The sequence below is a fragment of the Scyliorhinus torazame genome, chromosome 18 (genome assembly GCF_047496885.1).
Source record: "Scyliorhinus torazame isolate Kashiwa2021f chromosome 18, sScyTor2.1, whole genome shotgun sequence".
Classification (NCBI taxonomy): domain Eukaryota; kingdom Metazoa; phylum Chordata; class Chondrichthyes; order Carcharhiniformes; family Scyliorhinidae; genus Scyliorhinus; species Scyliorhinus torazame.
This window is the reverse complement of record NC_092724.1, coordinates 152,714,380-152,728,044: the sequence shown is the minus strand read 5'-3', so window position 1 is coordinate 152,728,044 and position 13,665 is coordinate 152,714,380. Positions and strand designations below refer to the sequence as shown.

General features: G+C 52.8%; 1 protein-coding gene across 7 annotated transcripts in view; it reads left to right on the top strand.

Moving 5' to 3' along the window:
- The window catches only part of aatkb (apoptosis-associated tyrosine kinase b), a 397,927-nt gene that overhangs the window by 337,681 nt on the left and 46,581 nt on the right, over positions 1-13,665 (top strand). For all 7 annotated transcript variants that reach the window (XM_072483628.1, XM_072483625.1, XM_072483631.1 and 4 more), the window contains 2 exons: positions 700-818; positions 12,804-12,891. In XM_072483628.1, the coding sequence (XP_072339729.1) occupies positions 700-818; positions 12,804-12,891 (207 nt within the window). The remainder of the gene's footprint in view (positions 1-699; positions 819-12,803; positions 12,892-13,665) is intronic.

Below are 13,665 nucleotides of genomic sequence, written 5' to 3'. Positions count from 1 at the left end.
GGATCAAAACCGAGGCCGTGTTCGAGTCTTGAAACCTGGAGTCTATAATTATAATAATCTTTATTGTCACAAGTAGGCTTACATTTACACTACAATGAAGTTACTGTGAAAAGCCCCTAGTCGCCACATTCCGGCGCCTGTTCAGGTACACAGAGGGAGAATTCAGAATGTCCAATTCACCTAACAAGCTATTCTTTCGGGACTTGTGGGAGGAAACCGGAGCTCCCAGAGGAAACCCACCCAGACACGGGGAGAACGCGCAGACTCCGCACAGACAGTGACCCAAGGCGGGAATCGAACCTGGAACCCTGGTGCGGTGAGGCAACAGTGCTAACCACTGACCACTTGGAGCATCAAGCCACTGAGTTGCTCTTCACTGATCTCAATCCATTTGCCACTCAATCCAATAGCTCAATTCTAATGACAGAGTCAATGCTTCCTGAGGAGAACGGGCATTTAATCAAATAAGGGCTCAACAAGCCCTTTAAAGTACACATCCATCATGTTTACCATATCATTAAAATTAAACAGATCTTTCCAGAATGGTGTTTTAATTAGTGAGTATAAATGGGAAAGAAGGATTTTGGAAGCTGAAAAACATTTTGGGAACACGGAGTGACACTGGAAGTTATGATTTTACTTTTCTGAACCTTTCTCTGAAATTGTGTGCATGTACTTTTGTTTTTGAACCCACCTCAGGTGTTTCTCGGTGAAGTGAGCATCAACCTGAATTGTTGCCAGGTGGTGGTGAAAGAGTTAAAAGCCGGGGCCAGTATTCAGGATCAGATGCGATTCCTGGAGGAAGCCCAGCCACACAGGTGAGTCATACAAGATGGTCACCTCCGATTCCATCCGTACCATGCCCACATCCCTGGCTCTCCTCTTCTGAAGGCATTGACCCTTTTTCTGGATTACCTCTTAACACAAGCGAAGGAGAAGACGCCATTCACGTACGCCGTCAGCTCTGGCAGCGAACTTCGGCCGGCCCTTTGACTGCAGCGTGCATCACACCTAAACCTGTTCTCACCTGATGCCCACTTTTCCAGCAGGGATTGCTGGTTAGTGAATTGGGGTTCATATGCTCAGGAGGGCTCAATGAATTCAGCGAACTCAGCATAGCCCTGGAAGTCAAAGGTGAAACCTTCCTGGTCCACACAGCTCAACTCAAAGACGGTTGACTTTCAAGATCACAGCCGACAGCTATTCGAGCTCCTGGTTACGTTTCCATCAACAATTCGCATTACCTTATTTTTTTAAATTCATTTACGAGATGTGGACATGCCTGGCTGGGCCATCATTTATTGCCCATCCCTAGTTGCCCTTCAGAAGGTGGTTGTGAGCTGCCTTCTTGAACCGCTGCAGTCCATGTGGTGTAGGTACCCCCACAGTGCTTTAGGAATGGAGTTCCAGGATTTTGACCCAGCGACGGTGAAGGAACGGCCAATATATTTCCAGGTCAGGATGGTGAGTGACTTGGAGGAGAACTTCCAGGTGGTGGTGTTCCCATGTATCTGCTGCCTTTGTCCTTCGAGATGGTAGCTATCACAAAACCTAGATGGGTCTAGACTTTGGGCTAGTTTCCAATTAAATACAACAACCTTCATATTATAATGGTTTTTTAGTTAGCACAAGAATATATTCCCAAATAGAACACATTACCTTCAATGATCACCCTCCCTAACGAGTGTTTCAGCTCGACTTTTCCTGCTATTGGAGGGAGGGAGGGAAGGCTGGTTTGGAAGGATGAAAGAGCCGGAGGATCCACGATTGTGGCTCCTAGGATGTGTCGTCAGTCTCTGATGCTTTCAGAGTAGTTCCTGCATTGTCTGTCAGGTCTCTCCCCTCTCCCCCCTCCCAGACCTTTGCTGGGAGTAATGAACATTCATTAGAACCTCAGACAATCTGTGATTCTTCACTTGCAAGTCTGGACAATGAAGGGTAGATTAAGAGGTGATCTAACTTGAGGTGAGAAAAATGGTGAAAGGGTTCAGCGGGGTAGTTAAAGAGAAACTGTTTCGCCTGGTGAGCGAGTCCAGGACAAGCGAGGTCAATGTTAGAACTGTACCATTCAGTGATAATGTTGGGAAACACGACTTCACATAAATGATAATAGAAATTCGGAATTATTTCTGTCTCTCTCTCTCTTTCCCTGCCACCATGGCGGGGGGGGGGGGGTTGTCACGGTCGGCGGGACAGGAAATTCCCACCAGTGGGAGTAGCTGGAAAATATTGGCCTCAGATCTCCCATGATTTAATTGAATCGTGGATCAGGCGATAGGGGTTCAATGGTGTCCTCCTGGACCTGTTTTTCAGAGGAGGCTGAACATTGATAAGCAGTAGATACAACCTGATGAAGAGGACTGCAATGGCTCTCCTCTCAGCAAAGATTTATTGCAGTCAGGAAGAAAGATGCTTTGAGAAGCATCACCCGTGGCTAAATTTAAGGATTGTACCAAACTGAAAGGAAGACTGCGCAAGTTTGCAAAGATTAGAGGAAGGCAGAAGATGGGTCAGATTTTAAGAACTTGTGGTATCAGAAACAGGAACGGGGCTACTGAGGGAGTGGGAGGAAGTAAGAAATGTTTCCAAAGCCACAACAGTGGGCTGCCAGCTGTGCCGATGGCTGGCGGCGCATCTGCCAGGGGTGGGGGGAGTAGTGGGCAGCAAGGTGGTTCCCCCCCCCTGCCCAGGAACGCGGTGGCCACCATTGCTGCGACCTGCAAGGCAGCCACCTGGCTGCGCCCACCACCCACTGCCCACTGCGACCCGTAAATGTGCAGAGCGCCACCCCCCCAGGAACCCCCAGACCCCAGCGTACGAACCAGCGAAATGGATTGGCACTCCACAGTGCACCCACCTTGGCACTCTGCCCCACCAATGGCACTATCAGTTGGCCCACCCCACAGTATCACCTGCCGTCACCAAGCCCCGCCTGTCTATTGCACACCTGTTCACATCCATCCTTCTTCAGGACAGGTAGGCACAACCAGTGCGTCATACAGAGCACCCACGGCACAGCGCAGCTATGATCTCAACGGGCGCCCACCCCTCACCCAACCCTGTACATGGGCCCAGCCCGCACACATGCCACCAGGCATGGTGTCGGTTGGTGGCATGCGGTACCTCCCCGGCACCAGGTGCCACCCTGCTGGCGGGGTATCACACAGCCCGACCAAGGAGGGCACCCACAGTAGACCCCACAGGAGGGTGCAGGAAGGGGCCGCAAAGCATAACGCTGGCAGGAATGGGTGGCAGGGCTGGAGGCCCCCTGGTAACTGACACTAGGGGGGACAGGTGCGCGGTGCGGAAGGCAGAGTTTCGGGAAGAAGCACGCACCATGCTAACATCTCTGCCCTTTAACCCCTGCAGAAAATTGATTACGGAGTACAGCCGGGTGTGGTTGGCACCTGCCTGGCCGCCACAGCCCTGGCTGATGCACTGAGGCTACATTAGCAGGAGCTGCTCGGGAGGCCCCCGCAGCAACAGAGCCTGCCCAGAGGAGCAGGAGCCTGCTGGTGAGGCTGGAGAACTGGCTGCCCAATAGGCCGAGGTGGAAGTGGGGCGGAGGCATCGCATTAGTCCTCGTATGTACCGGCAGCGCCTGTCGTACGAGGACCAGCCAGACCTTGCATGTCGACGACAAATGCGGCTGAGCGACATATGTGCTGGATCGTGGCACACCTGGCACCGTGGGGTTATAGGGGAGGACACTCGCTCCCAGTGAACGTCAAGGTGACCATCGCCCTGAATCTTTATGCCGTGGGGTCCTTCCAGGCTCCAAGCGGGGACCTGAAAGGAATCTCCCAGAGCTCTGTGCACAGGTGTATCCGCACCGTAACGGATGCCTATTATGTCCAGATGGCACAATATATCACCTTCAACATGGACCTTGCCCACCAGGTTGCTGAGCCAGCAGGATTTGCCGCCATCGCTGGCATGCCCCGGGTCCACGGGTTGACCGATGGGACGCATGTCCCCCTACGGGCACCGGTGCATGAGGGTGTACCCTTCCTCAATCAGAAGGATTCCATTCCCTGAATGGACAGTTGGCATGCGACCACCAACTGCACATCATGCACGTCTGCACCCGGTATCCAGGCAGCATGCACAAGCCTTTGTCCTGGCACACTGCAATGTTTATAAACATCAACTACTTCAAGTAGAGTTAAGTGCTGTCAATTTCCAGCTGACCACTGCAAAGTCACTCAACTGTGAAAGGGGGTGATTGTAAAGCACTTAGCTCTGTTTCAAGTGGTTGATGTTTAGAGCGGTTGGAGCTCCTCAGAGGTACTCAACCGTGAAGGAAGATGAATGAAGCAAAGCTGACAGCTGTGCGTGTGTCTGTGTGTTGGGAAGCTGTCAATCACAGCTTAGTAAGGGAAATGAATGAATGGCTTGCAGCTCAAGGATCTGAGGGGTTTAAACACAGCTGACTGGTTTCTCTTTCCAGGAATGGATAGGTGGTGCTTCCTGTGTCTGAGCCAGCAGGTGTATTGCCCAGGTGAGTGTTACGACAGTAATTTCTTCCACTGCCTCTGTTTGGACTGCTCTCTAGCTTCCTGACAGGGGTCTCTCTTCTGAGGGCTTCCTGACGGGGATTCTCATTCTGCAGGGGGGGGGGGGGGCTTCCTTACAGAGGTCTCTTTTTTGGGGGTCTGTGGAGTCTGATTTAGGGGGTCTCTGAGGGGGGTCTCTTTATTTAGGAGCTCTGTTTGGGGGTTGTTGGGGGGATTCTGGTGGGAATGGGATAGGCTGATCTTGTATTGTCTGGGGGGGCGGGTGCTGGCCCTCTGATGGGCTTTGTTCATCCACGAGGTTCGTCCACGAGACTGGTCCATTCCTGTAATAATTCTCGCCACGTGATTCCTGGCCCAGAGGACTGGAGAATCACACGGGCCCGGAGCCAGTGTGGCCCATTTGCATCACCCTGCTGGCACGCAGGTGCAAAACTTGATCCCAGTGCCAACAGCAGGGGGAGGGGGGGGGTGCATTGTCTCCGCAACACTTGATTCTCCGCCTCACCGGGAACTTCGCTATCAGTGGCGCGAGGCGGAGAATTGCGCCCAATATCTTTCCTTAAATAAGGGAGCCAAAACTGCTCCCAGTACTCCAGATGTGGTCTCACCCCAGTACCTTGTACAGTTGCAGCAAGGCTTCCCGATTCTTATACTCCAACCCCCTTGGAATACGGGCCAAAATTCCATTAGCCTTCCTGATTACCTGCTGCCCTGTGTGCTAGCTTCCTGTGTTCCGTGCACAAGTCCCCCCCTTTGTGTTGCAGCTTTCTGCAGTTTCTCTCCATTTAAACAATTGGCTAATTCCATCCACATTTCATTGTAATTCCCTTTGTTCAACACAGTTTATGACCCACGTTTCTCACTCTCAAACTGGTCTCCACGAACGGGGACCAGATGGAATGGAACTTGCGGAGGTCTCTCAGGGGATCGGGGGCCCACAGGTGCTTGCCCTCCAGGCAGAGTGGCAGTGCCAAGGTACCAGGCTAGCATTTTCCCGCGCCCGGGATCAGTCCTGGGGTTGCCCTGCATCTGTGAGGTGAGGTGCAAGGAGGCCCGAGGCCCACCTTACAGGTGAGTTGGGGGGGGGGGGTTCAGGGGTCGCGCGGTGGGGGTGGGTGGGGGGTGAGATCGGGGCGCCATTTTAAAAATGGCGTCCCGATCGCTTCCTGCACTGAGGAGTACTGGCGAGCGGAGCCCCTCAGTACAGGAAATAGGACGAAATGCGGCCTTGACGGGGTGTCCTCCGCTGAGGCCCCAAATGTACCCAAATGGGAACAGAGTTCCGTTCGATAGCGTGGGGTTTCTCGGTGCTCGCAGTGCCGGGAAACACCCGGCTAAATGCACTCTATTGCAGTTTGCTTAGATTGTGCCCTCTGTCTTTAATAATTTCATTCAGGTTTCTAGCCAGTGGATTTATTTGCTATAATGTCTTCGTGACACCATTTATTGCTGGGAGAAGGAAAATCCTTTCTCATTGTCCACAGTAGGTGGCTGTTAATGAAGGGCAATCACCAATGGCAGGCAGGCTTATTCTGACCTCCTTCCAGGTGTCACGAGGTCAATTGTAGCATCACCATGGGGCGTGCATCAACCAACCCTCGCACATAACCAAGTTACAGAACGTGCGAGCTTCCTTAATACATCTGTCCTTACAGATGAGCTGCGATTTAATTTAATGATGGAACAGGCTTTCAGGGCTGCAAGGCCTTGTTCCTATGTCCCTACATCCCTACCCCTATAGCTCAAATGGACACTGCTTAAACCCACTGAGTCATCAATGTAAGTTGGCTTTTGTCCGTATGTTCTGGTTTGGGAAGCCAGGAGCCGGTTGCCAGTGTTAATTCAGCAGTGGGCGTTGTTTAATTCTCCCTACAGGGCAGGACAGCCAACGTGTGAGTGTACTGGGTCAGTGAGGCACGTGGCCTCCTTCCTGCCCCACTGCGCTTTTCATTCTTCGCCAAGAGAAGCAGATATTTGCCAAACCATTTGAAAATCACTGGTTAGGCCTCAGCTGGAGTGTTCATTCCTGGGCACCGCACTCTTGCGAAGGATGTCAAGGCCTTGGGGGATGGCGCAGGGGAAATGTACTAAAATGGTGCCGAAGCGGAGGGAGGAATATCGGTCAAGTGGAGAGTGTCATTCGTGGGGAAGGTTAAGAGGAGATTTGTTCGAAATGTTCAGAATCATCAGCAGTTTTGGTAGTAATTAGCTAGAAACTATTTCCAGTGACTAGACGTCACATTTAAAGCGATTGCCAAAAACTACCAAATGAGAAAACACCTTTTTCAGGCAGAGATTTGTTGTGGTTTGGACTGAACGCTGTTTGCAGCGGATTCAACAGGAACTTTTAAAAGAGAGTTTTGCAGCGGGTGACAATCTAAGATAAAGCAGCTGACCATTCCACCGTCTCCCTGGCCACCCCTGAGCTGCCCCCCCTGTGCCCCCCCCCCATGTTACAGGGGGGTGGATAAGGCGTTGGGCAGCCCACCCACCCTCAGGCCTATTGAGACCCTGAGGTTGCCAATTAAACTCCACCCAAAGGCCTCATTCCTCCTTCGTCCCCATCCTGATATTAGTTGTGTGGGGAAAGTGACAGGAAGGTGGTCAGATTTAACAGCTCGGGCGAGAAGGAAGGGAGGACAATCTCCAGGGGGCAACTCCAATTTGTGCCTTCCCTCCCAGCCTCCGAAACAGGACCACCTCACCCCCCAACCCGCCCCTCCCCCACCTCGCTGGGGTCCTAAATCCCTCCCGACCAAAATCCCTGGGTTTACCTTGAACTCTGGGATCCCCCCCCCTTTCCTTCCTCTGGAGACCCAAGTATCCCCAGCAATGGTCACGCCTGTGTAATGGAACGGCCAGCCAGTCTGATGGGCCAGCCTCTCTCGAGGGTGGGATGTCAGAGGGGTCGGAAGTCCCCTCTCGCCTGGGTAAGACCACCCCCTAGTGCGTAATCGCTACAGGACAGCCCATTTTAAAGTCGGCGCGGTGCCAACCCATTTTCAACCCTGGGGAAACGGGACGAGGGAAAACGCCTCCCCATAAAATTCCCCCTTGGTTAAATACTTGAAGGGGGGAAAAACATCTGGGCTCTGGGGAAAGGGCATGATGTGAGATGGATTGGACAGCTCAAACAAAGAGCCACCACAGGCACGAGGGGCCGGGTGGCCTCGTTCTGTGTTGTCACATTCTCTGACTCTCTCGTTCTAGGCTGCATTATGAAGCAGCTCACAGCCCCTGTTGAGCTAAGGCAGCACTGAGCACTGCACGTGGCATGCCAATGTGCAGCCACTTTACTGCCCGGGACACGTCACGACTGTTTGGCAAGTGAAATTGCAGCCATTTGGAGCTCCTTCCAGCTCACAGGCAGCATGCGGTCAGCTATTTTCTAACTGGCAGAGCTGATGAATTTGCAAGATAACTCCTTGGGATCAATGAAGAGGCGAGCAGCAGAGCGTGCGCGGGAGGCAGTGGTGTGTGTGAGAGAGAGAGAAGAATGAAAATGAGCCAATAAAACAAACTCCAAATCTCACAGCCGCAACAATGAAGGTTAAGTAGCAACAAACAAAGGAACAGATGACGGACAAAGGTGAAAATGACCCGGTTTATACGGGAAATGTGAAAGACAACTGTGAAATGCTGCAAGGATAGAGCCAAGTCTGTGTGGATCAGTGTAAAGAGGTTAAGGTCTCAACTTGTAAAGTTGATCAAAATGAAAAGGAGCAGGGCTGGAGCCAGAGAGAGGCCAAGAGTCAGATACAAACTCAAGAAAATCATTGAGTGTCCGAGAAATAAAATGATTATCCTGTGAAGACTAAAACAGATAAAAGTGAAAGAGGCTTTGCTTTTTAAAGTAATATATAGCGAGTTGCTAAAAGGACTGCTGCGCCATGCTAACTGCTCCTGGTACTACATTAGCATATCGCCCAACAGCGCGTTGACATTTTTGGTGTTGGTCACTCAGTAGGGCAACAGGCACATGCTCACAAATTAAATTGCAGACTTTAAAAAAAAGTCAGTCTGATTATAATGAATGGCAATAAATTCCAGCGTCAAACAGGAGGTATTATTGCAAGAAATGGTTTGGAATTATTACTGCATGGAGCTAACACTGAGCTGACCTCTTTGGGTCAAGGTGACGTTAAATTGGCATTCCTGGTGCATTGCAATTGCATAGTGGCTGAAGGACTTGTTAATACATCACTCATCATGCCCTCTCGACCGGAGCCCTGGGGAGGAATGCGTATTGAAGACCCTGCTGGATACTAATAAAGAAAGAACGCCCAGTGTCCTAGCCATCCCCCATTTATATTCTCTTTTGCTTTACGTCCAGTTAAGTACCTTTAAATAATAGGCCGAATTCTCCGCCTGTTCGCCGGCAGCGGCCCCCGCCCGTGGGTTTCCGACGGCGTGGGGTGGCTTCAAATGGAATTCCCACTGGCAGCGGCGGGTGCAGACAATCCCGGCGCCAGCAAACGGCACGCCACCTCTCGCTGCCGAGAAACACGGGGCTGGGGAATCCTACAATCGCGGCAGAAGGAAAATACAACTGACACAAAAAAAAAGAGAAGTTGAAAGGTGATGAAATTTTTGAAGTGGAAAAAGACCTGGGGCGTCATTCTCCGACCCCCCGCCGGGCCGGAAAATCGCCGGGGGCTGGCGTGAATCCCGCCCCCGCCGGTTGCCGAAGTCTCCGGCAACGGAGATTCGGCGGGGGCGGGAATCGCGCCGCTCCGGTTGGCGGGCCCCCCCCCCCGCTCGATTCTCCGGCCCGAATGGGCCGAAGTCCCGCCGATAAATTGCCTGTCCCGCCGGCGAGGATTAAACCACCTTTTGAACGGCGGGACAAGGCAGCGTGGGCGGGCTCCAGGGTCCTGGGGGGGGCGCGGGGCGATCTGGCCCCGGAGGGTGCCCCCACGGTGGCCTGGCCCGTGATCGGGGCCCACTGATCCGCGGGCGGGCCTGTGCCGTGGGGGCACTCTTTCCCTTCCGCTTCCGCCCCCGCCACGGTCTCCACCATGGCGGAGGCGGAAGAGACTCCCTCCACTGTGCATGCGTGGGAAACTGTCAGCGGCCGCTGACGCTCCCGCGCATGCGCCGCCCGGGGATGTCATTTCCGTGCCAGCTGGCGGGGCAACAAAGGCCGTTTCCGCCAGCTGGTGGGGCGGAAATTCCTCCGGCGCCGGCCTAGCCCCTCAATGTTGGGGCTCGGCCCCCAAAGATGCGGAGCGTTCCGCGCCTTTGGGGCGGCGCGATGCCCGTCTGATTGGCGCCGTTTTGGGTGCCAGTCGGCGGACATCGCGCTGTTTCGGGAGAATTTCGCCCCTTTATTGTGAGAATTTGTTGACTTGTTCTGTCTCACAGCTGTCCTCCCACTCCGCCCAGTGTCCCAGACATCCCTTATTGATATGCACTTTTGATAAAAAACACAAATCAATAAATTAAACTGATAAGAGTGTGACCGCCCCCAGTGGGGCACTGAAACAAAAATCTAAATGTTGAAGGAAACCTAACTAAATGAATCAAAATATTATTCCGGGGATTGACAATACCCCAACCGCCAGAGCGCCCACAAGCATACCACTGGGCTCCGCTTGCTCCCTCGCCAGGGCCACCCCACTGCGAAATTATGCATGGAACAGAGGCAGATAGTCAGGTCAGGTGACCCCCTTGACTGCCCACTTAAAATAATCCAGGCCCTAAAATTCTAATTGGCTGTTACATTTTTTTATTCGTTCCCAGGGGACGGGATTCTCCCAGCCCTGGGCCGGGCCGGAGAATCCCCGCCACCGGGCCACGCCGCCCCGACGCCGGCACGGGATTCTCCGGCCCGGGTAAAACACAAACGAGTCCCACCTGCGCTGTCCACACCTGCTCTCAGCCGACGGGACCTCGGCGATGAAGGGTCAGGTGGTGGCCTGTGGGGGGGGGGAGGGGGGGGGGGGGTCCGACCCGACCCCGGGGTGGGGGCCTCCGATGCGGCCTGGCCCGTGATCGGGGCCCACCGTTCGGCGGGCCAGCCTCTGTGGCTGGGGGCCTCCTTTCCTACGCGCCGACACCTGTCGCCCTGCGCCGTGTTGCATCGGGGCCGGAGCGTTGAAGGAGGCCACTGCGCATGAGTGTGTTGGCGCCACTGCGCATGTGCGGATCCCGCGGCGCACAGTTCGCGCCGGGACCGGCAGCTGGAGCGGCAGGAACCACCCCAGCACCGTGGTGCTGGCCTCCTGTAGGGGCCAGAATTAGCCATGACAGCGGCCCATTCACCCCGTCATAAAACGCGACAGCATTTACGACGGTGTGCACATTCTGCCGCGGGATTAGAGAATCCTGCCCAGGATGTGGGTGTCACTGGCAAGGGCAGAATTCGCTTTGCCACTCCCCATTGCAAGGGCAAGATTAATTCCCAAAGCAGGGGCAACCATACTGTGCCAACCAGGTGACATCAGTGTGACCATCCTGACCCACATGCTCCCAGGTTAAAGGAATACCACTGCCACACTACTGGTACAACTGGTCCCACATGTTGCTCAGGGTACCGTAATCACGGGTATGTCATGGCCCAGTGCTGCCCAATGATACTTCATAACACTTGTACAGGCTCCTATTAATATTCAACAGCATTACCATTGTCAACATCTCCACCATCAACACTCTGGTAGCTGCCAATGACCAGAAGTTAACTATGCCAAGCACATAAATACTGTGGCTGAAAAAGCAGGTGAAAAGCTGCGAATTCTGCAGGGCGGCACGGTAGCACAGTGGTTAGCACTGTTGCTTCACAGCGCCAGGGTCCCAGGTTCGATTCCTGACTTGGGTCACTGCCTGTGCGGAGTCTGCACGTCCTCCCCGTGTCTGCGTGGGTTTCCTCCGGGTGCTCCGGTTTCCTCCAACAAGTCCCGAAAGACGCGCTGTTAGGTGAATTGGACATTCTGAATTCTCCCTCCGTGTACCCGAACAGACGCCAGAGTGTGGCGACGAGGGGATTTTCACAGTAACTTCATTGCAGTGTTAATGTAAGCCTACTTGTGACACTAATAAAGATTATTATTTTATTTTTTTTCGTGATTCTCCAAAATCTGCCCATCATCTACAAGGCACAAGTCAGGAGTGTGATGGAATACTCCGTTTGTTTGGATGAATGCAGCTCCAACACCACTGAAGAAACTCAACATAATCTCGGACAAAGAACCTCCCTTAATCGGCACCACCTCCTTAAATATTCACTCCCTCCTGCACTGCTACACAATGTGTATCATCTCCAAGATGCACTGTGGCAACTCACCAAGGTTCCTCGGGCAGCACCTTCCAAACCCAGAGCCACTACCATTTAGAAGGACAAGGTCGGCAGATACATGGGAACACCACTACCTGCAAGTTCCCTTTCACGCACCATCCTGCCTTGGAAATATATCGTCGTTCCTTCACTGTCACTGGGTCATAATCCTGAAACTCCCTCCCTAACAGCACAGTGGGTGGACCTACATCACATGGACTGCAGCGGATCAAAAAGGTGGCTCACCACCACCTCCTCAGGGGCAATTAAGAATGGGCAACAGAATACTCGCCTCTTCCCACACCCGCATTCCCATAAATTAACTTTTAAAAATTGAGTGATTGATTTTCCAGATTAAAGCGTCTGTTAATAATCCATTGATCTTATTTGTGAAATGAATTAAATGTTGGGCGCACTCAGCAGATTGGTCAGCATCGGTTGAGAGAACGGAGAGGTTAATGGGTGGATCCTCTGGTCCACCAGCCACCAAACCAGGGCCATGCTTGCCAGTAGCAGTAGTAACTCTCGCCCATAAGGCCTGGAGAATATGGTGTCCAGCTCGTTAACGACCCATTTGCATCCTCCCGCTGGCAGAGGGCACGGATCTCGATCTTGAATTCAGTGGGAGGCCGGATGCCGATCCCGTTTTCTTTGCTAGCGGGGGGATGCTCCACCTCACCAGCAACTCCGCTACCGGCGGCGCGAGGTGGAGAATGTCGCCCTCTGTTTTTGTATCTAGCTCCTTTCTCCCTCACTTTTGAATTGTTACCCCAAAACCTTTGTTAAGTTTCAGGCATGATGTTAATCTATCGATTCATGGACCGATTGTAGCGTCAATCTTCATGACGCCATTTGGTGATTCTTCGTTACACTCAGAGTATTAAGCATGCCAGACGTATCAGTGGGAGTGCAGTGTCTGAAAGCTAGGGAAGATTCAGCATCCGAACAGTAAGCGACAGAAGCACTTTAATAATCCATTTTCTAAACATTCACCATCCTATTTTTTTCCACAGGAGCCTCCAGCATCCCAATCTGCTTCAGTGCCTAGCCCAGTTCACCGAGGTGACGCCTTACCTCCTGGTCATGGAGTTCTGTCAGCTGGTGAGTACGCACAATTTCTGCATGTTTCTTACCGGAGAGGATACAGTTTTTCACCAGTGCCTCAGCCTGTTCCTGCATCCTGCAACTGGAGAACTTGCAAGGTAACAGTGGTTGACTGATCCCTCAGTGCCTCCGGGTGCAGTGGCCCTTTAGCGGAAATAAAGTGGACGTGAACCGTCGCATTGGTTGGTTTAGCTCAGTTGGCTGGTTCGCGACGTGGGGCGAGCAGCGCGGGTTCGATTCCCGTACCGGCCGAGGTTATTACTGAAGGCCCTGCCTTCCCAACCTTGCCTCCTGACCTGAGGTGTGGTGACCCTCAGGTTAAATCACCACCGGTCAGCTCTCCCCCCTCAAAGGGAGAACAGTACGAAGTCTTACAACACCAGGTTAAAGTCCAACAGGTTTGTTTCGATGTCACTAGCTTTCGGAGCGCTGCTCCTTCCTCAGGTGAATGAAGAGGTCTGATCCAGAAACACATATATAGACAAATTCAAAGATGCCAAACAATGCTAGGAATGCGAGCATTAGCAGCTGATTAAATCTTTACAGATCCTCAGAAGACAAACATGGGACACAACCGACAGAATACCCTTCGTCGTCCAGTACTTCCCCGGAGCGGAGAAACTACGTCATCTTCTTCACAGCCTTCAACACGTCATTGATGACGATGAACATCTTGCCAAGGTCATCCCCACACCCCCACTACTTGCCTTCAAACAACCGCGCAACCTCAAACGAACCATTGTGTGCAGCAAATTACCCAGTCTTCAGAAC